This window comes from Prionailurus bengalensis, chromosome E4 (assembly GCF_016509475.1).
Source record: "Prionailurus bengalensis isolate Pbe53 chromosome E4, Fcat_Pben_1.1_paternal_pri, whole genome shotgun sequence".
Taxonomy (NCBI): Eukaryota; Metazoa; Chordata; class Mammalia; order Carnivora; family Felidae; genus Prionailurus; species Prionailurus bengalensis.
The window spans coordinates 35458890-35483358 of NC_057360.1; the positions used below are offsets into that span (position 1 = coordinate 35458890).

A 24469-nucleotide genomic window follows, 5' to 3' on the forward strand; every position below is an offset into this window, starting at 1 on the left:
ATCTTCACGACAACCTTATGAGAAATATTTTTCTTATCCCATCTGTAACATAGGGAGGATAATAAAAACCCAAGTCATTATGGGGACTAAATGAATTCACCTGAAGGACTTAGGACAGTTCCCAGTGTATCTGGCATTATTTATTATATCCACTTCCCTGTCATCAGACTCTGAATTTTTTCCCATTGCGTTCATCCCTTCTGGTCAAGCGTTAGCCCCAGAGGATGTTAGGCCATTGAGTCCCCTGCCTGTCAGTGGGCTTCAGCTTTTCATATCTTTTCCCAAGTGGGAACACCAGGGCAACACAGCCGCCCTGTGAGTCAGAAAAGAGCAATAAAATTTGGTTGGTGAAAAAAGAGGGAGAAGAGAATGAAGACAGTAAACTCCTCCACTTAGCCAGGGTTCAGCCTTCCCTTGGGGACCCAGCCTACCCTGAGACCTTGGGGTAGAGACTGGAGGTAAAGACTGGATCGCCCAGGTCTGGGAGTTTTGATTCCTCAGATTTCAAGCGTTCACTTCCGACCCAGGAGTTCTGAGACCCCCCAATTCCCGCTCGTAACAACCCCAGTGTGATGTTACTAAGGGTTTCATCTGGGCCACCCGCGATGTGAAAATATCTCATTCCACACATTCCCAGCACTGCAGCCACAGCACATCCAGCCCACGTCTCCATAGATGCACGTGTGCACGCACACAGCATGTTCACACTCACAAGCCACACACACACACCTACCCATCTTACTCCCACATTCTTACACCCACAGTCACACACCCACCCACCACAGTCATTTATTCTCTTTCTCGCCAAGGCAGTCCCAGGTCTTGAGCCCAGCAGATGGCAGATCCCAGCTGTGGGACAGCTGTGAGGAATTGGGACGAGCCCTCCAAGTAGGAAGGGTGGAGGCTGACCAGAACCGAGGCCTCTGGCAGTCACTCACTCTAACCAGAGGCCTGAGGCTGCCCCCTGACACCTTGGCCCAGTTGGTGGTTGGAGGAAATCAGAACTGCAGCGGCCCTGAGCTGATGGAAACCCAGATAGGGGTGGGCAGGACAGGCTGCCTGCCCCCCCCCACACACTTCCTCTGCACCTGCCCTGAGCCTCGCGTTTGACTTCTACTGCGGATGTTGTCGTTTTGTGTTTTGGAGAGCATGTGACCAGTCTGGTAAGAAAGGGGGTGGAAATGGCCTCAGTCCTCGGTGCCCCCGAGAGGCTGCAGCCCCTGGAAATGAGGATGCTGGCCAGGTGCTTACAATGTAACCATCGGAAATGAAGCCCTGGGGATCCTCTGATTAAGTAACCGCTCCATGCTGCACCTCCACATTTAAAAGCCCTTCAAGCCCTTCCATGGCCATGGTTTCTGCTGGGCCTCATGAAAGCCCTGTGATGTAGGCAGGGCAGGGACCACCCGTATTTATTAATGAGGAAACTGAGGCCCGAAGCTAGGAAGCACCAAACCAGGACCAGAAGCCATGTCTTCGGACGGGAACCCAGAGCTCTTTCTGTGATACCTTGTGATTGATGGCCTCAGCATATCTCCCGTCTCCATCAGTCACTGGCCCTTTCCCATAGACCCTCGGGGGGCTTGGAGCCTAGCTCTGCCAGGCTGCTGTGACTTCAGACACTGTCACGTGATTGTCTGGCATGCCTCTGTGGCCACTGGAAGGTTGCCTGGGCCCCTGCCAGAGGGCAGCACCTTCAGGGGCAGAGCTGGGATAGATGAAGGGTGGTTGATCTGAGGTTCTGGGCAAACTGTGGTTAATTAAGACTCCAGGAACAGTAACCTACAGGAGGGAATTCCAGGCTCATTGAGTCCCACCTTCCTTTTCTAGATAAGGAGATCTAGGCTCAGAGAAAGGGAGTGAATTCCTCAAAACCAATGGTTAGTATTCCCACATGGTAGGTGCACAAAATTATTTGCCAAGTAAATTCAAGGGCTACAACCAGTACCTTCTGACTTCAGGACTAAGTTTCTACCCATACAGTCCTCCTCAGATGGAGAAAATTGGTGACAGTCTCTTTTATCCTGAAGACAGGGATAAGGCAAGTGACTCTGTCTCAGAAGTCAATGAATATTCATAATGCATGGGAGGCCCTTCCAAGAAAACATGCCCAAGGCTAAGAAACATCATGCCTGAGAGCTTCTAATAGCTTTTTGGAGCTACCTACCTAGAGGCCCTTTGAACCCTGGTGACCCATTCGTGCTCAACATAACATATTTTCTCAATTCCTAACTTCCGCTGTGGTTTGCTGGTATTTTCTTTTTTAGTCTAAAACTAGTTAGCAAACAAAACAAGTTGTCATTTCCTCATTTTCGAGTCTTGCTTCTCGTGGGGGCCAGAAATCTCTTTCAAGCTCCAGATTGTAAAGGGTTCCTGGGTGAGCAGTGGGTCCCTGTCCCCATCTCCAGGGGTTTTTGGATGGGACGTTGCTCTGGAAGGAGCCATGGACCTCTGGCTTTGGTCACTTTGCTTCCTGCCAGGTAAGTGCCCTGGGAAAACACCTTGGACGTTTTATGAGGTTGAGTTGTCCACAGGTAGGGGAGTTGCTGACCATCTCTAGCCCTGATGTTCCTGGATGGATTTATTTGCAGATAAGTACTCAGGGCAGGATAAGGATAGAGACCATGTGAAGTTCTGGACGTCCTCCCCACTCTCTGTGAGTGCCCCGCTCTCCACTCCAGACACATCTCCTGTGAGGCTCAGGTGTTGACCCACTAGTGTTGAAGGCATTACCTCTCCTAGGCATATTAGTTTGATAATATGGGATCATAAAGCAAGTGCCTCCGAATTTCTTTCTTCTTACCTCCACATTCTCTTTCTTTGGATCTCTTTCACTGCTGATTTTCAACTTTCAGCTTTAAACGAGGACTCCTTCATCAGTTCAGTAACCCTAATCCATTCCTCAAGTTTAATATCTTCAGCCCTGTCTTCTGAATCCCAATAGCTGCCTTCTGGGAACCCCCACTTTAGTCTCCCACCAAGAGCTGAAATGCAACATACCTAGCACCATAATTCAAGTTCCTTTCTGGCCATATCCAAACAAGCTATTCTATCCATCTTAACTATCTCTGATATCAGGTGCAAATGCCAGAATGATTTTTTTTTTACCACCTCTTACCACTTATTCCCACCCCGACTTTGACCCAATTAATGGCCAGTTCATGTAATTTCTGGATTAGCATGACCGGGATAAGCAGCCTCTACTAGAGAGGTAACAGAGGGAATGGAAAGGAACAGAACTCAAAGTCATCTCATAACTATCCCACTTCCTCAAAACTGACCCACTGGTGAATCCAGATTACTCTCTCTAATGCTTGACTCTAATCATAGGATCGCCCTTCCTAGAAACCTTCAATGGCTCCCACTGCCTACAAACTCCTACCTTGTGCTCCCCTTTTACCCTCTGAGATTACCACACTTCCCTGCACTTCCCTAACCTCCAGCCAAAGAGGACTCCTCCTTAAACATGTGCTGGACATTCCTGTCACCATGTTCTTACTCAAGCCATTCCTTCTGCTGATAACATCCTTCCTCTCATCTCCACCTTTTATGAGCCCTTCAGAATTCACTTCAACCTCCACCTCCTTGTACGCTTTCCAGAGCCCTGTGTTCTGAATCCCAAGAGCTGACCTCATTCTGCCTTATATTGTGACTTGGCATGTATTCACTTTATTTTGTTGATTAATTGGTGAGCTCCTTGAAGGTCAAAATGATTTTTTATTTATATTTGCTTTATTTCTAATGGCTTGAATATGGAAGAAAGTCAAATATTTGTTGAGTCAAAGATTGAAACACCCTAAAAGTCCAAGGAAATGCAGTTTTAATGAAATGTCAGACTCTGTGAGAGGACTTATGTCAACACAGTGGATGGTTAACTAAACTTAGGCTTGAGAAGAAAGAGTGGTTCAGTGGGGGTAGAAGATCTCTAAGAGTTAAGGGTACTTGAACTGCAGCACTGTAGTCTGTCCTGAGAAATACCACCATTCTAGCTGGGCCATAGGGGTCCCTGCTCTGGATCCAGTCCATCTCCCTTTGTGCCCATCCTCAGAGAGTGAGGAGTTCACAGGCCCAAGGGGATTGTCCTCCTCAAGCCCACACTCATATCCCCTCTTCTAGACCTCGAGCTCCTTGTCCAGATGACTCTGGGCCCGCTTTCAATGACCATATAAGCCTCCATACTGGGTCTTCTATCCTAAAATTCTATCTTATTCTATAAAAGACTGTTTGGAATGAGATGGGTGGAACTAATACATGAAACCTGGATTATCTGCTATACATATACTAGGACCCTTGTGGTGTTGGCAGGAGTTGGGATGAGAAAAGATGGGGAGATAGGACAGATGCTAGGAGTAGGAAACTTGGAGACATTCTTCCCACATAGAAGTGTTTTATTTATTTTTATTTTTATTAAAATTTTTTTTAATGTTTACTTATTTTTGAGAGACAGAAAGACAGAGCATGAGGGGGAGCCGGGCAGAGAGAGAGGAAGACACAGAATCCAAAGCAGGCTCCAGGTTCTGAGCTGTCAGCAGAGAGCCTGACACGGGGATGAAACTCATGAACCATGAGATCATGACCTGGGCTAAAGTCGGACGCTTAACCTACTAAGCCACCCAGGTGCCCCCAACACAGAAATATTTCTGAGTGGACATCTAAGGTGTGTGAATTTGTCAAGATGGGTCATAGGACATACTTTACTCATCGGTTTATTATCTTGATTTATGATTTTAAAATATTTAGACATATGATATTGGGGTCTTTATTTGTATTTCTGCCCCAGGTTGTACAAATATTGGAATAGTCCTTGTTCCAAGAGCCCAGTGCATGGGGCACAAACCATAGACCACATGGCCCTATGGGAAGTTCCACAATAAAGCAAAAAAGTATTACATGATGTAGGCTTTTTCACCTTGACCCATAAAAGTAATAATACATATGCGTGATGTTGTGACCCAGTACATACACACACACACACACACACACCCCTAAAATTTATTCTTGATTATTTAATATAATATGGGAATGAGTTTTGGGTTTCAGCAGTTGGGTGGATGCCGGTACTCTCTTCTGAAACAGGAAGAGCTTAGACAGAACAGGTTTTGGAAGAGAAATCAAGAATTCTTTTTTTGTTCGTCTATTTGTTTTGCCATGGTAAGTTTGAAATACATCTTAGATATTCAAGTAGAGTCCAAGTGGCGATATCAGAAAGGTGATTCTAGAGTTTAGAGGTAAAAAAGACAAGACTAGAGATGAATGTTCTGGAAAAAACTACATACAGTTGGCATTACAAGCCATGGGAGTAAATGAACTAATGTGGGGAGTGGAAGGGAAGACTGAGAAGAGACCAGGCATAAGTACCAGGCCTTAGGGCAACCCAATACTGAGAGGTGGATAGAGAAGGAGAGGAAAGTAAGGAGATTGAAAAGGAGCAGTCATTGTGAGTGTGGTGTTAGGGAAGCCACGAAAAGTAAGCATTTCAAGGTGGGAGGGCTCAATTCCCTTACATGCTGCCAAGAGGGCAAGTAAATGAAGACAAAGACATCGAATGTGGAAGCTAGGAAATTTTTGCTGACCTTGACTAGCAGTTCTAGTGGAATGTTGGAGACACAATTCTGACAGGCATAGGTGGAAGAAAAAGCGGGAGGTATGAAAGTGGATTCTGTGACCTTGATGACTCATTTGAGAAAGAGAACAGAAGAGGGGTGGCATCTGAAGGGGAGGCAAAAGGTGGATGGAGGAGTTTTTCAATATGGCCAATATCAGAGCAAGTGTGTAAGCCATGGCAATGATAGCAGAGAAGAAACCAAATGACACGTCGAGGAGAGAGGGATCAGTGTGGAAGAGAAGTTCTAAAGAAGGTGAGCAGGTTGGACTCAGGACACAGGAAGAAGAACTGGCTTTGGGGAGGAGGGGGACACTCTATTCATTGCGACAGGACAAAAAGCAGACAGTCTGCCTGGACACACATGTTGGTGTATGTGGGAGTAGGAAGTTGAGTAGAACGTTTCTCATCTTTTAGAAAAGTTCACACTCCATCTGGTAAACATAAAAGTCTCAGGGGCGCCTGGATGGCTCAGTCAGTTAAACGTCTGTCCCTTGGTTTGGGCTCAGGTCATGATCTCACGGTTCATGAGTTTGAGCCCCTCACTGGCCTCTATGCTGACAGTGTGGATCCTGCTTGGGATTCTCTCTCTGCCCCTCCCTCATGCTCTCTCCCTCAAAAATAAATAAACACTAAAAAAAAGTTGCAGGCCAGCTTCCTTCTTCCAGAAAGAATTCTGCTGTGACTTGAGTTGCGAGGGTTCTCATCAGCCGGAAAACCACTGCTCAACAGAATCCGAAGTCCATCTTCAAGGCACCACCCCAGCCAAGGCCTTTGGAGCATTTACCATAATTTCCATCATGGAAATGATGTGTTTTTTCTCCCATGTTCCAAACATATATATTTATATCTAACTATATATCGAGAGTGACCTTTTAAATCACCTATACCCCTGTCCTCTACCATCGCCACTGAAAATCAAGTCACCAAGTTAGAGATTAATGTCACTTACTAAGTAGCCTCTTTAAAACACCAATATTAAAGGGGTTGGGTCCCTTAGACACCTACTTCCACCCCTCCTTTTATTCCCCAGAATCATATGGAAATATAGTTATGTAGTTCAGCATTGCAAAAATTCAAGGACACCTGGGGAGCTTATTTTAAAATGCAGATTCATAGGCCCCACCCTAGACAGATGTAATCACCGTGCCAAAGGGTAAGATCACGTCACCAGCATCCTACTAAATTCCTCCAATATGCCTCATATGCACACTGGGCATAAATTCGAAACCAGGAAATTACATCTATCTTTTCTCTCTTTGGGAAATCTGCTTTTCTAAACCCTGGTTGCGGGTTAGAAGCTACTGTGAACTCCAAGGAGAGCTGGGGTCTTGTCCTTTCATCTCACCAACTAGTGCTTCCTTGGGACCAGAGCTCAGTGTACCCAGCAGCTTTTCTTGTGCTTCGTCTGTCCAGGGTTTACACAATAAGAATGCCTTGCTTTGTCTCTTCTGGCTGCTTTAATAAAACATCATAGACAGTGTGGCTTAAACAATAGAGTTCATTTCTCACAGTTCTGGAAACTAGAAGCCCAAGATCAAGGTGCTGACAAATACTGTCCTTGGTAAGGGTCCTCTTCCTGGCTTACAGACAGCCACCATCTCCCTGGGCCCTTACATGGCTTCTTCTTGTGTACATGGAGAGAAGAGGGACACTAATCCCATTATGAGGGCTCTACTAACCTCATCTAACACTAATTACTTCCCAAAGGACTCATCTCCTACTACCATCACATTGAAGGTTAGGGCTTCAACACGCGAATACTAGGGGAACACAAACATGCAGCCCACTGCAGGGGATCTGGGTAAGCCAAGGGTTTACCAGAATTTCATTCCTGAGCAGAGTGAGGTCACTCGAGGTGTCTGCATAGATGATGACCTCTCTTTGCTCTATCTTGCTCCTGCCCATATTGTAGCATCTTGCTCTTGGGAAAGCAGCATTCATGCCCCTTTCTGGCTGGGTTGGTCCAAAAATACATGCTCACTCTCAGATGCTGGGCTTTACACACAGGTGTGGGCTGCTGGACACACAGGGTAATTCCCCCACCCCCTTGATTGGGTCTTTGTCTTTTGAATGGGTCACCCTTCCATTGCCACGTCCAGTCATGAGGCTGCCTCACACACCTAGGTTTCCAGCAGATTTGAAACAGCATTGGATTATTTGTGTGAAAGTTTCCATGTTAGATGTTACATGTTCTGGCTGGACCCTCCTCTTATCCCTACCATGTTAACACCAGTTACACTCTTAGACTTGAACACACTCCTGTAAACTTTCCCCCTTCCAGCCCCTATCCCCCATTCTCATACTCCCATGGTTATTTCTACCTCTTCACTGGTGTCCGCACTCTCTGCTCCCCCCGGAATGTCCTCTTCAGCTCTCTCTGCTTGTCCAGAAACCTCAAGCCCTGCTTCTTTCTTTGACTTTCCTTATCTTACTAAACTCCTTGGAGCTATTCTTAATGTGTGGTCAGGGGATGAATTTCAAGAAGTCTGTCAACTTCTCTCCATGAACATGCCATGTTCTCTCTCATATCCCAGCCTCTTTGAGCACTGTGCTCATTGCCTGGAAGAGTCTTTTCTTCCTCTACCCAAGTTCCCTGGCCCCACTCCCACACACATACTTCACCCTCTGCCCCTCTTTTCCAGAAATATGCAGACACTTATTGGGACCCATTTAGTTGATAATTAATCATATTTGGACTTACCCTCTTTTTCCATCTGACTCAACTGTGTTAGATCTGCCTTCTCTCAGCCAAAGCATAAACTTTTATTGTATTGTATTGTATTGTATTGTATTGTATTCTGTTCTATTCTATTCCTCCCTGCTCCCACCCTCCCCAACACACATACAATGTGTATACACCTGTGCACACGTGCACACACACACACACACACACCCCCTCTTGCATTCCATCTGCGTTCCCTCATTCAGTGAAGACCATCATTCTCTCAGTTGCCCTCCACACTCAGTCTTTCAGGTCACAACTTAGACTTCACTTCTTCCAGAAACCCTTCCTCAAACTACACCATCCCTTGGCAGCAGCCTGGATCCAGTTTCTCTGCTCACTGCTTCCAAGCCTCCCTGTATATCTCGGTTGTGGGGTGTATCGCATGACTCTGTAGTGAGTGTCCATTTGTACCACCCACTAAATGATTCATTCTGTGCAGGGAGGGATGCCAGCCATCTTCTTGCCACATAAAAGGCATTCAACAAATGCTTTAAAAAAATGATTTAACAAACAAAACTGAGGGTGAGCAGTCGTTTTGGCTGAATGGATCTGAGCAAAACAAAACTAGACAGGAAAGCTGTTGCAGCAAAATCGCACTGTGCCTCCCAACACCGCCCTGAAATCAGTTGGGTACTAAGTGCTGATTGGGGTTGCTATGGCATATCATCTCTCCTCGGCGTGGGACAGAAGTTTTGAGTAGTTTTGACTTCTTAGAGGTTTGGTAACTGAGATCTTAGGGGTTTGGGTTCGAATGAGGGTGAGGGTTATGTTAAGGTTTGGGCTGAGAGAGGTCCAGCTGGGAGTCAGGCTTGGGCAAAGGGCTAGGGAAGAACATGGAGCCAGACTGAGGAGGTACATAGGGTTAGGGATAGGAGGAGGTTGAGGATGAGGCTAGGGCTAGAGATCAGGAGAAGGTCGAGGCTAAGGTGATCTGAGGCTTGGGCTGATGACGGGGATAAGGCTGAAGCTAGAGAGATGAGTGTGAGACTGGGCTGGGGCCTGGGTTGGAAATAGGGCTGGAGTTGGGGATGTGGTTGGAAATGGGGCTTCCTGTACATTAACTCCCTCTCCCTGCAGTGGCTGGGGCTCTGAGGAACCTCCCAGAAGTAAAGCTGGAGGGAATTCTGGGTAGCTCCATTACCATTGAGTGCCCGCTTCCTCAAAAGCATGTGAGGTTGTATCTGTGCCGGGAAGTGGCTGAATCTGGAGTATGTTCCACCGTCGTGTCCAGCAAGAATTTCGTCAAGGAAGAATACAAGCACCGAGTCACCCTGAAGCCATATCCAGATCAGAATGTGTTCCTAGTGGAGGTGACAGAGCTGACCAAGAGTGACAGCGGAGTCTATGCCTGTGGGACAGGCATGAACACAGACCGGGGCAAGACCCAGCAGGTCACCCTGAGTGTCCACAGTGGTAGGTGACCCCCCATGGAGGCTCAGTGCACCTAGCAAATGTCACCACCTGGGAAGGCTGGGAGAACCACTGAACTACAGAAGTCCTACAGACTGTCATGCTATTACCATGCTAGCCAGTCCAAAGATAATTGGGATTTGCATAGTTGAAACCTCATACAGTGAATTAACTTTACAGTCCCCCAAATTTCCGACCCAAACCATTTGAAAGGAACAAATAAACGCTCTCCTTGCGTTGTATTCTATCCGCACTCCCCAAGGTCTGAGGGGAATGAGGGTTTAAGGTAGAGGAGAGGCTCTGAGATGGGAGGAAATTGGAAGCAAAAGGACATAACTGCCTTACATAGCTGTCCCATGAGACATAGCAGGGATAACTATCAAGGAAAGACAGTCATTTTTCAAGTCACATTTGTAGGTCAAACTTAGTATTTTATGATCTGATCCTTTCCATATGTCTCCCAAATCCCACCTTTCTCCATTCCTCTACTGACTTCTTAACTCCTATGCAACCACTAATTCAACAGCCACTCTAAAATCCCAGTGGCCACTGAGCAAGGGTGGAAGAGCATTTCTTTCAGGGAAGTCTCCAGCCCATTCTTTTTCTGCTCTTCCTGGTGGACTCTGGCCTCGTCCTCCCACTGCCATCCACCCTGGCTGAGTCAGCTTCAACTCATACCAACATCCCTTCCTGGGGTCTCAGTCTCTTCCGAGAGCCGCCCCCCAGTGTATTTATTCCCTTTGCCTCGATAGAGTATGACCCATTCTGGGAAGACGAGCTGATGCCTGAGCCTCCAAGATGGTTTCATAAATTTTTACATAGACCGATGCCCCCTTGGTTCCAGATGCCTGCACATGCCGATTCTCTTGAATTCATACCTAAAGGTCAGTTCACCAAAGCTGAGGTAGGAGAGGTGGGGGCGATGATGTGGGGGCATTGTGACAGTGGAGGGGGGAATATGTGTTCAGTTCATGGAATGGTTGGCAAAGCACAGCTGAGTCTCAGATGTGTATTTCCTTGTCGTGGGAGACGGTACTTCCCGGAGATTAGCATCCTATGTCCTTCAAGCCCATCCCAAAGCCTGGTCACTTGGCACGAATTGCAGAACTTACACATCACCACCAGGTGGCACCACAAGTAATGCTCCATTCACAAAACCCAGCTCTTTTATGAATGACTTGGGGAACCAAGACTGGGCAGATCTTTTCCAGCCAGAGATGGTCATGCCTCCTGTTCCCACAGGGTTGTCTTCATTTTCTGGCATACAGTGATTTTTTTTTTTAATTTTTTTTTTCAACGTTTATTTATTTTTGGGACAGAGAGAGACAGAGCATGAACGGGGGAGGGGCAGAGAGAGAGGGAGTCACAGAATCGGAAACAGGCTCCAGGCTCTGAGCCATCGGCCCAGAGCCCGACGCGGGGCTCGAACTCACGGACGGCGAGATCGTGACCTGGCTGAAGCCGGACGCTTAACCGACTGCGCCACCCAGGCGCCCCTGGCATACAGTGATTTTAACAACTCTCTTTTGCAATAAAAAGTCGGATGATTATACTAATGGTACTTTTACATTTCCATACCTTTTCCTTGTTTTAAATGCATCTTTAACATGCAATTATCTACATCATATCTTCACATCTATCTTGTGAGGTAGATACATCAATTGAACATTGTGACACTACAGGACTTTTCTGTGTGCCAAGAGAGATCGTTTAACTGAGCATGTCTTATACCCAAGGTTGTGGGATGGAAGAGACCAGGCAAGCACACAACTACAGCATAAAGCAGAGTGGGGATGGAACTGCAAACAGGCCTTTTCCCAGGATCAGAGGAGAGCAAGCTCTTCTGCCTGGAAAGTCAGGGAAGGCTTCCTGGAGGAAATGACATTTGAAGCAAATATACATAGAAGGTACTAGGTGGAGAGGCCATGCTAAGAAGGCATTTCAGGCCATGAGGACTGCAATAGAGGGAGTCTAGGGGAAAGGAGAGTATGTTCAAGAAAGACAGGGTGACCCCATCCTACTGGTGACTAGAATGTATATATGGAAGGTCACTCTTTTCCGCCATCTCCTGCAGCTACCCCACCAGCTCAAAGGACTGAGGCTCCTCCAGCAACCCACCCCTCCCCCACCACCCGAATCTCTCACCACCTTCAAGTTTCCAGAGCATCTTCAGTAGCAGTTACCAAGCCCCCAACCTTCCTGCCATCTACCACCACAACCTCAAAGACCTCAACTCCGGGGGTGCTTCGTAAGCTCCAGACGGCCAGCTACAACTACCACAGCAGGCTTCACAGGCAGAGGTAAGAGGTCTCCACCATCCAGGATGGGCTAGAGGTCAGGCAAAGTAGTCTAGAGTTAGGAGATCCATTGAAATCTTCCTGCAGTGTCCACCAACAGAGACCCTTCTTGTGTCTAGGCTACCTATGAGTGTAGCGCATTAACTTATTAGTCCAATAACAAGAACGCACTTGTCAATGCCCCAGCAGGACACCCTGTAGAAATGAGACCCAAATCTTTTAGTCATTCAGTGTTTGTTCAAATCTATTTTGATGGGGAACTAAATAAGAATAAAATTAACAATAAAACTGTTAACTACTAAATTTAGCTTCACTGTTTTACTTTTTCAGTGTGGCTTCTAGAGTATTTAAAATTACCGATGTGACCACATTGTATTTGTATAGGATAGCGCGGGTCTAAAGCCTGGGGAGCACCTAGGAAAGTGCGACAATGGACCACTAGGGGGCAGCATTAGAGCAGATGCCAAAGAAAACCTATAATAATTGGAATTATTTTGCCTAACCAAAGACAAACATGTTAGTGAGAAAAGGGACCTCGAGCATCATTTGGGCTTTACAGATGAGGCAACTGAAGTCATGAGAACGTTGTGGTTTCAAATAGAACTAGGACTCCTGATTCCTGGCTCAGTAAACTACACCAGCCTACCAGTGGAGAATTCAAGTCAATTCAACCAACATTCTCTTACTTTCTGCCATGTGTTGGGCATTGAAAATGTAAGAAAGATGAAAACATGCAATATCCAGGTCTTATCTTACTAACTAATACAAGTCTGACTGTGAAAAGGGTTGTAACCAGTATAAACACAAGAATTGAGGACAGACAAAGTTGACTCTAGTTTGCCATGACTGGAGAAGAAAAGAGAACTTATGTGCTGACCCTTTAAGGAAAGTAAGGATTCCATTTGTAGAGGAAACGGAGGAAAGACCTTATAAGCAAGAGGGAGCATTATGAGAACAGTGTCTCTTCCACTTACAAGAAATTTAACTCGTTTAGTATTTGCAATAATCTTGTGAGGAAACAGAGGTGCAAAAGCTTAGAAGGGAACTGACATTTACTAACTGCTGCTTAGAGCAGGTGTTCTAACTTCTTTATATCTACAATTTTGTTTCAGCCTTAAACACTTCTGTGAAATAGGCTTTACTGTACCCATTTCCCAGGAAATGGGAGGCTCAGAGAGGTTGGGAGACTGGTTCAAGATCACACAGCCAGTGGAAAGCTGAACCTGAATTTGAATCCAAATTTCTTGACTCCATAGACAAGACTCTTTGGGGCAGATGGCGGGGCGGGGGGGGGGTGTTAAAAAAAAAAAGGGACAAACCTGTGAGACATCTCCCCAAAAGTTGGCTACTGAGGAGCGCTGCCTTAAACCTCTCTCCCTCCCAGACTCCCAGACCTCTACTGTCTCTCTCCCTCTCCTTCCTTCCTCAGAGCCTTCCACCAAGGCCCGGTGTCTGGGATGGAAGACCAAGGATTTCACATCCTGGTGCCCACCGCCCTGAGCCTCATCCTGCTGGCGCTTGTTGGACTGTTGGTGAAAAGGGCCATTCAAAGGAGGAAAGGTGAGCGGCTCGGGCTCCGTTAGGGCGAGGTGAGCTTCCCGAAGGGCCCTGAGCTTCAGATTCCGCTGGAACCCCGCCCCCTACGCGCCCCCCCCCCCCCCCCCCCCCCCCCCCCCCCGGCCTGGAAACGCAGGAGCTTTAGTTGAGCAGCCAGGGGCGTGAGGAATGTGGGATGAGGGGTCAATGTCTGGAAATGAGAACGAGGAAGGTGGCCTGGGCCCTTTGGTCTTCAGTGGGGGACAAGGCTGTGCCCAAGCACTCAGAGCATCTCCGCGTCAGACAAGGCCAAGCACCGCGGAGAGAGACCGCCTTTAGTTTCCTGAGACCCGAGGGCCGGGAGGGGTGGCCACGGGCCTCTGACGCCTTTCTCCTCTTTCCCCGCGGCTCTGCCGGGCAGTCCTCTCCAGGCGGGTCCGCCGAGTGGCGGTGAGGATGCGCGCCCTGGAGGCGTCCCAGCGGCCCCCGCAGCAGCGGCGCCGCGCGTCGCAGCCGCCACGCTCCCAGAATATCTACAGCGCCTGCCCGCGGCGTGCTCGGGCGGCGGACGCTGCAGGTGAGCCGGCGGCTGGGCGAGCTGGAGAAGGCGACCGCCGGGTGGGGCAGGTGCCGGGCAGAGCCGGACCCGCGGGCGCGGTGCAGCGGCGGAAACCGCCCAGATGCCGAGTTTGCGCCCCGAGGGCCGCGCCTCTGGGAACGCCCCACGCCCGGGGTTTCCGGCGGGCCTGGGGGCGGGGCGGGGGCGGGCCGGACCGCGGCCACGCCCTCACCTCTGTCTCCCCGGGTCCTTAGGTGTGCCGGAGGCTCCTCTCGCAGGCCCTGGAGCGTCAGCGTCAGCACCCCAGGCCGCGCCGCAGGTAAGCTCCGCCCCCCACCCCTGATTGGCAGCCGCTGCCCTGAGGGCGGCCCCAGACCCGGATCTGACCCGGGGAGGAGGAGGGGGGCGGTTCCTCGAGCTGCCTGTTAGCTGAAGGGCGTGGCTTTCCCAGCAGCTCCTGGGCCCCCAGTCTGGGAAGACTTTCGTTCTTTGGTGGTGTGAGAAGACTGCCCAACAACGGTCGTGGACTTCATTACCTGGCTTATCTAGCCAAACATGACCGTGGGGGTATAAATGGATGCTTAGTAGAGGCGACAGATGGCAACTCCTGCAGAGGAGGGCTTTGGTGTGGAAGAGCTCCGATTTCCAGGAGGTCTTAAGGGAGTGGGATCTATCCAATTTTACCTTAATATGAGGGAGAGCTTTCTAGTAAACTCTCTAGGATGAGAGGAGGTAGTTTGCGCATCACTGGAGGCAGGAAGCCTGGCCTCGAGGATGACTTGGCAGATGTCAAGACGTACATAGGGTTCAACCCTTGGGTGAGGAGGATTCCTGTGGAAACCTAGGAAGGGACGTAGGGAACTGCTGTTTTCTATTGATGGCCATTGGCAGATGGGTAAAAGGTGTTTAAACTGTCTATTCATCTTTGTTTATCCAAATTAGGAAGAGAAAATATTTTCTTCTCTGGAGTAGCCCATAGTAGTCAAAAATACTACTGCCTCAGGAACCAGGAAAAAAATAAGTGTGGCAAATGTTCCTGTTTTAATTAGGGTACAGACTACGCCGATGCAACAGACCCTAACCCACAGGGCTCACAAGATGGAAGGCTATTTTCCTCCCAAGTTAAGGCAGGGGCCAGGAAGAGGTGGGCAGAGCCACCGGGTCATCCAGGGACTCCAACATCTTCTGTCTTGTTGCTCTGCCATCCTCTGGAGTCTTGACTGGTCCGTAGTCAATGCTCAATCACCAGCATTATGTCTACATTCCAGCCCATAGGAGGCAGAAAGAGAAAGGTGCTTCCCTAAGACCATGACCCTGAGGTTTCACACATCACTTCCAGTCATATCCCATTGGGCATAACTTAGTCATGTAGCCACACCTGTCTTCAAGGGAGACCGAGAAATAGAGTCCCTAATTGAGCAATTGTGTGCTTTGCTAAGAAGGGACAGTGATACCCAGCAACAAGCAACTGCTCTGCCACAGTTACCTCTAGCTTCTTGCCCTTGCCCTTGCCCTTGCCCTTACCCACTCCTAGAGAAGGTTCACAGTAGTTTAGGTATGATCCAGCAGCACCCGTCTTCCCTTACATTAGCCCTTTTCCTTGAACTTCCCTGTGGCCACACACACCCTTACCTGGGTCTGTATTTTGCTCAAATCGTATCCTTCCTCCCTGCTTGGGACTCTCAGTCCCACTCTTAGGGACAAAATCTTGACCAAACGAGTCCACAATGAGGTGTGTAGGGTTAATGGCTCAATATTTCAGCTTTCAGAAGGAGTATCTTAATTTTTCAAGCAGAATAAATTAATCTCGAACGGTGAACTGTAACACGCCTTAGGAGATAAATTTTTGAAGCACACTGCAGCTCATTGCCTCTCTGGTAAAGTACGCAAAGTTATAGTTCCTTCCCATTAGAACTTCCTGGGAGCCTCCTATGTTCATGGGGCCGGACTCCTGGTTCTAGGACTTGTATTGCAATAGGTGACTCCCCCTACTGAAGCCTTCGTGGGTGGATGCTACAATAATGGCACAGTGCAGGGTCATGGCACAACCCTGTCCTCCCAAGAACTGACCCATCCTGAAGGCAGAGGATCCTGAAGTTTCTGTCCGGGGAAGAGGAGCAGCACTGTGCCCAGGTGGCACGCTTCCTTCTTCCTCTTCAGTACCCAGCCCTTTCCTGGAATGCACTGTTAGGCCACATTATGGCTCCTCCGAGTCCTTACGGAGCTGCAGGGGATGACTCACCCTACTCTTGAATAACTCCCTAAGAAGATGCATATTTATTCCACAAGTCACACCGTCTAATCCTAGAAGGGAAACTCCTCTGGCAGCTGAGTCTCCTTCAGCCCCAGGCTTAACCGTGTGATTTTAGCCTGAGCCCCATTTAAGGCATTTCTTGCCCATATCAGAGCTAAGTGTTTTCCAGTTACCTGGGGTGAGACGCCACCCTGAAACTCCCCAAGGTTAAGCCACTTGGCGAAGCTCAGCCACTTCTGTGTCTTTGTCTTTGAGAAATCAGCAACCATGTACATACTCCACCCCCCCCCCCCCCATTGCCCACTGTGGAAATCTGTCTGGAGAGATACCAAAATCACCCTACCCAGATTCAGTGACGCTTCTTTGGTTGTTCCCAGGTAATGGAAACTCTCTGGCTCCATGCCCCATCTCTGAAGACCAGCTGTGAATATGTGAGCCTCTACTACAAGCCTGTTGCCAAAGCAGAGGACACTGATTCAGATGACTATGTCAATATTCCCTGCCTGACTCACCTGTCCCACTGTCCCCCTGGGCCCAGACCTTGGTGCCAATGAGTCTTGTGTATCTGCTGGTTTCCAATACCTCCTCTGTTTTTGGAGCCCTTATTACCTCCCACACTAACCTTAAGTCTTGTTCCTGTCTCTCCTGAACATAGCTCTGTACCCCCTCCTGTTTCTTCTTGCACACCTCTACAGCCCTCTGTGGTTTTCAGGTGGGCTCTGGGCAGGCAGAGTATTTGTCCCCGTGCTACCTGCTTCCCTTCCAAGCCAACGGGATTTGCAGAGTGTCTTTGATCACAGGGTCTTTGCTGCCCTGGCTCCAGACACATGGCATCAGACTGGAGGATAGACATAAGTGTTGCTTCAGGGACTTTCTCAGTCTTGGGCCTCATACCAGTCAAAGGCCCCCAGACCGCCTCATGAGGGCATGCCTCAGGCCTGTGAACTAGGAAGGGGCCTGGTATGAAATGCCCCTGGCAACATCTTTGCCCTGATCATAGGGCTGGCTCTTACTAGTGAGCTTCTATTCATCTTGAGTCCTATGATAAGGACATTTCATTTTGAGATGACAATAAAGGGTTATAAATTTTCAGAACCATGCTTGTTAGTGTTAGTGACTATCTATCTATCTATCTATCTATCTATCTATCTATCTATCTCTCTATCCATCAATCCATCCACCCATCCATCCATCCATCTACCTACCTACCTACCTACCTACCTACCTACCTATCTATCCTCTTTACTGTCTCCCTCCTTTGATGCCCATAAGTACCCTGATCAGTGTCTTTCCTCTTTTGAAAATAGGATAGTTTGTGTCATCATCTCCTTATCTTTCTTCCATGGCCTAGCACTGATATTTGTGCACTTTCTTTAGTGCCGGGCTAGTTTTGGCCATCCCAAACCATTACATCTCTCTGCTTTCAGAAACGCACCTCATTTCTTTGCCAGGTAGCTTATAGCAAGGTGGGTCGGGAGAGTGGATTCTTAAGGGGCCAGGCGCTGTGTAATAGCACTTAATGTCGTGAAAGAAGACATATCTCCCCTCCTATATATACTTTCTCCTAAGTTTTTCTGGCAAGGGCATAGGCAGACATTGTATCTTTGGATTAAAGTCCACTACAAAGTTCAGCTAGCGTTTGAGGCTAGAGAACACATAGTCTTGGTATTAAGAAGAGCTTTCCTGGATGCATAACACAGCCTCACTGGGCACTTGCCCACAGTTAGAAAGAAGAGGCTGCTAGAATTGAGTTCCCTGCTTTTTAATCAACAGGGAGTGTCATCAAAGATTGGGCAGTATATTCAGGTGTGATGACGCCATCAGCATCTAAGCAAGGTCAGCTTGATAATGACACCCTCTCAAGCGGTGGATAAGAATGAGTAGGATATGGAAGGAGGGTCCCCAAAGAGAAGGGATGGGTGGGGGTGAAATTGGGAGAACTGAAATGTTTAGGGAGAGCCTACTTTGTGCGGGGCACTTAGCCTGCCTTATATCTTTCACCACTGACATTTCAAACTGGTGCTCCTCACCACTCCCCAGTGCTGTGTTCCTGCACATTTCATGACAATATGATTTCCAGGGTGTCTGGGTGGCTCAGCGGTTAAACCTGCAATTTCAGCTCAGGTCGTGATCTCAAAGTTTGTGTGCTTGAACCCTGCTGTATCAGCACAGAGCCCCTGCGAATCCTCTGTCTCCCTCTCTGCCCCTCTCTCTCCCCCATGTGCGCGCGCGCACACACACACACACACACACACACACTCTCTCTCTCTCTCTCTCTCTGTCTCTCTTTCTCAAAAATAAAGAAACATTTAAAAAAATATATGATTTCCATGCCCTGAAGTTCAACTTCATATCCCAGCTCCCCTCATTGCTCTTCAACAATTCAAAGACAGACAAAATATCCAGTTTATTAAGCATTTACTGAGCACTCATCTACTGCTCCACAGTGTCAAGGATCGTGGGGGATAAAAAAGAAGCATGGGACACAGTCCCTGCTGCCTACGTAGAACTTACAGTCTGACAAATAAATATGGCATCAGTTAAAACACTGACTGGAATTAAATAGAGTTGTAATAAATATAGGAGTCTACTTTGTAGATTACTCATAGCATCCAAGGGAACCTTCCATGGCTATCTTTGGGGCCACTTAAAGAATGAAGTATTTGAAGATAAGCCCGGCCAAGAATGCAACCCGTCATCAAGGGTATGATGTGCCCAGAGAATATTATCACATGAAGGGACATGGAACGTTTGAAATGACATGGAGAACAAGGCGCCTTCCTGGTCTCGGCATTCAGAGCTGGTAGAATTTTTCCATCCAGGTCAAGAGGATGTCCACTTCTCCAAAGGCTTTGGTCTGGGCCGCTTCTATGTCCAACTAAAGAGAAAGGACATTTGAAGATCTACCATATTAGCCACAAGAATAAATTTCTTTCCCACACACCACTCCTGGAGCTGGCCTGACCCCGAGTCATGGGCTGTATCACCTTTGGGATAGCCTCTGCTGAGCTCACTTCCTGCCCCGTCATTTGTTCCTTGGCAGGGGTGGGGTGGGGGAGGCAGTGAGTACCAACGGACCAGTGCGTAGCAATGGGTAAGGAACGAGGGAGAAACACTGGAGTTCCTGATAATAAGAACTCTAGAACCCCAGTGCAGGGCGGATCTCGATACCCTCCTGAGTCTAACTGCAGATGAAGAAACTGAGACCCTGGTGGCCCCTTTCCTCTGTATGTTATTCCTCTTCACCATTTATTTTTAGGCTGATATATCTGTTCCTCAAAAAAGTGATCAAAATCATATTTTGGGAGCAGGGGTCTGGGGATGAAATTTGGATTTTCTTTGTAGTCTTTATTTGGGAGACAGGAATAGGTTTTCCCATGCCTTTTTTTTTTTTTCCTCACAAACTAGACCTTTTGAGCATTATGGAAAATACTGGAGATTGGAAGTCTGTGTTTGGGGGGATAGGGGCCTCCTTCCGACTCCAATTGCCTAGCTCAGGTATTCATAAAACGCACAGGGAGAGTCCTTGATAATGAAATCATCTTGTAGGGTGACAGAAAAGCATGTTAACGTGACAAGTGGCACAAACGTGGACCAGGTAGCTTGTGGAGCTTGGGCAAAGTATGTGATAACTAATGCAAATACGCCTGTGCTTGTGCTAAATTAGGTCGATTTCGGGCACGGCGGGTGGAGACACCTGCAGTGAATTCCGCATTAGGCCTCTGAGGCACCCTCGTGTGACGGTCTGTCTAGTCTACTCGTGGATAGGCAGGCTCTCACATTCTGGCGCCGATTACCTGTTTAAATGCTCTCTGGAACAGCAGAAACCGCCTGCGTGCACTGTCACTGACAGAAAACATCTCATTTTCCTGCTAGATAATAGAAAACAAATTGTGTCAAGTTCAAGTGTTGGATAGCAGCAGAGGCAAGCCCCTCCCACTCCTTCCCAGTGATGCCAGAGGGGTTCCCAAGGCAGGCCCTGAGTCCCACATTCTCAAGGTAGCCACTGCCGAACTCCCACCCGTGGTGGGGGCTGACTCCTCTCTTTTTCACAGCCATCTTGCCATGTAGGGGTGATCATCTACATTTTATAGGTAAGAAAAATGAAACTCAGAGAGGTTGACTTCTTCGCAAAGAGTCATCCAGCTGGTTAGAAGCAAGCAGATCTGAACTGGAACCCAGAACTAGTAGGGTCCAGAGCCTGAACCCTTTTCCACCACAGCACTCAATCCCTGTTATGGAATAAACAGGACTAGGTGCGGGGAGGGAGGGGCGCCTGGGTGGCTCAATCAGATAAGTGTCTGCCTTTGGCTCAGGCCGTGATCTCACGGTTCTGTGAGTTTGAGCCCCGCGTCAGGCTCTGTGCTGACAGCTCAGAGCCTGGATCCTGCTTCGGATTCTGTGTCTTCTTCTCTGTCTGCTTCTCCCCTGCTCTCTCTCTCTCTTTCTCAAAAATAAATAAGCATTTAAAAATTAAAAAAAAAAAAAAAGATGAGGGGAGGGAGGGCATCTTTTCAAAATACACCATTTCCTCTGGGCACCGGGTCCCAGCTTTGTTCTACTCACACTGGGCTGTAGTTTTGACACGATGACAACGAAGTTGTTGGCCAGAGTGGAGAATGACTTCCGGACCCTGAAGTCAGCTGCCTTATCCTGGTAGTTTTTGAAAACGGTATTCAAGTAGAACTTCAGCAGGGCACGGATAAGGTAACAGCTCTCAGCGTTCTGGGGAGGGTCTCAGTCACTAAGAGCCCTCTGCACACACCCCGCCCCACCCCCACCCCGGGCCCTGGATGCACAACCCACGTGCCACATGAGGCAAGGTAAGCACAGAGAGAAAGAGATCTTCTAGGAGATGTTAGTAACCATTAGATCTGAAGGAGTCTTCGGGGGCATGCAGAGTGGTGCCTTTGATTTACAGCAGGAACCACAGACCCAGACCTGGGTCCCAGGACCGCTGACTCCCCATCTGGTTAATATTCTTTCCTCTACACCACATGGCCTCTCTAATGCTGTAGGGGGGAGTGATGGACCCTGAAAGACACGTGGTGGTTCAGTGTTGAGAGTCCAGGGAAAGGACTGGAAAGAGAAGTGAGAAAACAGAACTGACACCCTGGAACACGGGGATTGCACTCCAGCTCCTGTGAGCTCCAGAGTGGAGCTCAACACCTCGCAGGGATCAGGACTCAGTACGTGTGCTCACTGACCCCCCAGTCGGGTGAGGGGAAGAAAGTGGGGGAGAAGGATGGGAACCAAAGAGACCTAAGCGGACGCCCAGGCAGAAGAGAAGTTTCTGTCAGCCTCCCCTAGACCACCCCTCACCACTACCTATAGAAGACAAGTCATGAGACAGAGGCATCGTCTTTCCCCAGCGTCTGATTACCGAGACGTTCTGCAGAACCTCCTTCCGTAGTAGCCGGACATTCGTGATGTTATCCTTAGCTTGCTTTGGGAATAGAAGGAAAAGATGGGTCCAGCTTCGGGGGCAGCACAGACACCAACCTTGTGAATGCACGCTGACCCCCCAAATCTATCCAGTCTGAAATCTCAGAGGCCAGAAGGATCACGGGAGGACCGAAGAAGGGCTGTGCTGAGTTGGCCCCTGGGGTGAGGGTACAAATTTCTAGCCACAAAAATCACTATGCTTAATCCCCAGGGGTAGATGGAATCCCAGGAGCTCTCACAGCCCAGGAACCTGTTGGATTCCTTTGGTCAGGAAGAAATAAGCCTCTTTGGTTTATGAATGACTTAGGGGCAGGGTTTTGCCTCCATATTCCGTAGGGGTTGGCATGGGTGGGGGCTGCATCTTCGAGCTGCCTCTTGCCCTTGGAGCTTCCTCTGAAGCCCCTCCTCCCACTCCAGATCTTGGATTATAGGCAATCATCCTTGCGAGAAAGGAGTTTTAGAGCTCATCTTCCCGCCTCCTCAATGTGCAAACAAAGACCCTGATGGGGGAGGGGCACTGTGCCCAGTTTCAAGGTCAAGATCACACCTAGGTGTTCTGTCCCCAGTCCTCATTCTCCCCTCCCCCAGGCTGCCTCATCGAGCTCCCTCTTTCTACCTGGAATCCAAGTCATTGTTTAAGGAGCACATTTGCCAGTGTGAGTACTGGGTCACTTTTGGGACTTGGTGAAATTCACAGTCACATTTCACAAGCCGCCCCCTCCCGTCTCAGCATTTGCCATTCTTTCTACCTTTAGCCAAAGCCTTGGCAGGTGGGAACAGACTAGCAGAAGCCTGGCAGATAAAAACTTCAGTGGGTCTCAAAGAATTTCCCACGACTGCTGGTTGGTGAACTCCCCTGTCCCCCTGGGCCGTAGATGACACCCAGATGAATCCGGCTCCCTTCTCTATCCCCCTTGGGCTGTGTTCATTTTCCTAGACATTGACCACATCTTTCTGAGCCTCTGTTTCCTTATGTGCAAGAGCGAATGTGGGCTTGCGATGCATCTGACTTTGAGTTATCATATAGGAAAATAATAAGTGAGTTACAGAAGGCTCCATAGTCATAAGATATCGTCCGGCGCTCACGGCAACCCCTGTGGCTGGGTCCAGAACAACACTTCACTCACCACAATGTCCTTCATGGCCCAGAAGGCCTCCCACAGTTCCTGGAGGACGACTCCCTCCACCCGGCAGGGTCCGAATTGGAACTCTTGGCCCTGGATGCCTGGCCCCTGGCTCCAAAGATGTAGGATCAGACTCAGGCAGAGGAGGGAAGTCCTCAGCCCTGGAAAGCCCATCTGCAGTGAAGGAGGGACCAGGTGTGGATCCTGCTGGAAGAAAGGGAGGCATCCCACTGAGGAAGGACTTCTGCCCAGCAGCGGCATTCCCAGAGTAATGCCCCTTGGCTCTACCTTGGCCAGCTTCGGGGACACACAGATGTGAAATCTGAGACCAGGGTAAGTTCCTAGTGTTAGAATATTCTAAACATGTGGCCTTGCTGTGCGCTGGGGTGGGGTGAGGGTCTTTCTGTCCTTCCATCTCGTACCCTCTGGTCTCACTCTCTCTCTCTCTCTGCCCTCCCCCACCATGCCCACCCATGTCACACACACACCCAGCACCTCCTTCCTCACCCCATGACCGTTCTCTCCAGCCAACAACCAGCCCGTCAGAATTTGACCAAGTGGTGGTGGCATTTAATGTGCCAAAGAACGTGTGAGCCTGAACTCTGAAGGAAAGGGACCTTAACTAGGCATTTGTTTGTCTGAGCTCTGCCCAAAGTCACGAGGCACACTTGGGCGGGTCTTTACTCCTCCCCCAGGAGAAGGTCATCCTTGCTCCCCATGATGGGGGGAGTCCAGGGATTGACCCTGGCCTGTAGGAAGGGGCATAGACAGCAGGTTAGGGGCACACGTTCACTCTGCCACCTCAAATGTGTGACTCAGCCCTGACTCTAAGAATTAACTTTTCAGGTAACTGAACGAAAGGGAGGAATCAGATCTCCAGGTGAATCACCGTTAAAACCTCCCACTGAAGCTCCATTTGGGATGACTGTGTAGAGGCCCCAAGCTAGACGATGGTGACCCATTATCTGTTTATCATAACCGAACGCACGGAGTTTCTTCTCCCTGCTTCCTTTGCCTTTTGCTTTTCTTCCTTCCTTCTTTCCTCCCCGCTTTTTCCCTCCCTCCCTCCCTTCCTTCCTGCTTTTTCTTTTCTTTTCTTTTCTTTCTCCTTCCTTTCTTCTTTCTTTCTTTCTTTCTTTCTTTCTTTCTTTCTTTCTTTCTTTCTTTCTCACTTCCTTCCACAAACATTTAAGAACCTATCTTACTCCGGGCACTGGTCTCAAACCTGAAGCCACTCAGTTCTAGCCCTAGACTGTGCAGGAAGGTGAGAGCCGACCTGTGTCTAGAATGACGACTAACACGTGCCCAGGACGAATGCCCGATATCCTCCGCCATGCAGGTCGGTGCCTCAGTGTCTCCCTCAAAGTCTGTTCCTTCAAACACCATAGGTTTTGCAGCCTCTCTTGACAGTTCATCTCTGGACCTCACAATCCTTCCTGCCTTCCTTCCATCCAGCCCAGATCCTTCTTGGTGATAAAGCAGGAGAACGCAGCTCCTCACCATCCCTCAGGACC

General features: G+C 48.7%; 2 protein-coding genes across 3 annotated transcripts; one reads left to right on the forward strand and one right to left on the reverse strand.

The window, feature by feature from the left end:
• Positions 1-2346: 2346 nt before the first annotated feature.
• On the forward strand, positions 2347-17481 carry FCMR (Fc fragment of IgM receptor). Of its 2 annotated transcripts, XM_043567740.1 has the most exons (8): positions 2347-2480; positions 9408-9743; positions 10493-10624; positions 11815-12040; positions 13467-13597; positions 13995-14150; positions 14387-14451; positions 16764-17481. In XM_043567740.1, the coding sequence occupies exons 1-8, from the start codon at positions 2444-2446 to the stop codon at positions 16938-16940; spliced, it is 1260 nt and encodes a 419-aa protein (XP_043423675.1). In that variant the 5' UTR covers positions 2347-2443; the 3' UTR covers positions 16941-17481. The 2 variants fall into 2 exon arrangements, with proteins under 2 accessions (XP_043423675.1, XP_043423676.1); XM_043567741.1 differs by lacking the exon at positions 9408-9743.
• Positions 17482-19180: 1699 nt separating this feature from the next.
• Positions 19181-23197, reverse strand: IL24 (interleukin 24). The gene is made up of 5 exons (XM_043567742.1): positions 22959-23197; positions 21770-21832; positions 20953-21111; positions 20184-20258; positions 19181-19264 (listed from the first exon to the last, which is right to left on the reverse strand). Exons 1-5 carry the CDS (start codon positions 23127-23129, stop codon positions 19181-19183), a joined length of 552 nt encoding a protein of 183 aa, XP_043423677.1. The 5' UTR covers positions 23130-23197.
• Between the last annotated feature and the right edge of the window lie 1272 nt (positions 23198-24469).

Coding starts and splice junctions, on each gene's coding strand:
- FCMR (XM_043567740.1), top strand. CDS start 2,444: ATGGACCTCTGGCTTTGGTCACTTTGCTTCCTGCCAG. Junction 2,481..9,407: donor GTCACTTTGCTTCCTGCCAG/GTAAGTGCCCTG, acceptor CTCTCCCTGCAG/TGGCTGGGGCTCTGAGGAAC. Junction 9,744..10,492: donor CACCCTGAGTGTCCACAGTG/GTAGGTGACCCC, acceptor TTGCCTCGATAG/AGTATGACCCATTCTGGGAA.
- IL24 (XM_043567742.1), bottom strand. CDS start 23,129: ATGGGCTTTCCAGGGCTGAGGACTTCCCTCCTCTGCCTGAGTCTGATC. Junction 20,259..20,952: donor TGTCAAAACTACAGCCCAGT/GTGAGTAGAACA, acceptor TCTATTATCTAG/CAGGAAAATGAGATGTTTTC. Junction 19,265..20,183: donor TCCAGAGAGCATTTAAACAG/GTAATCGGCGCC, acceptor CTTTCTCTTTAG/TTGGACATAGAAGCGGCCCA.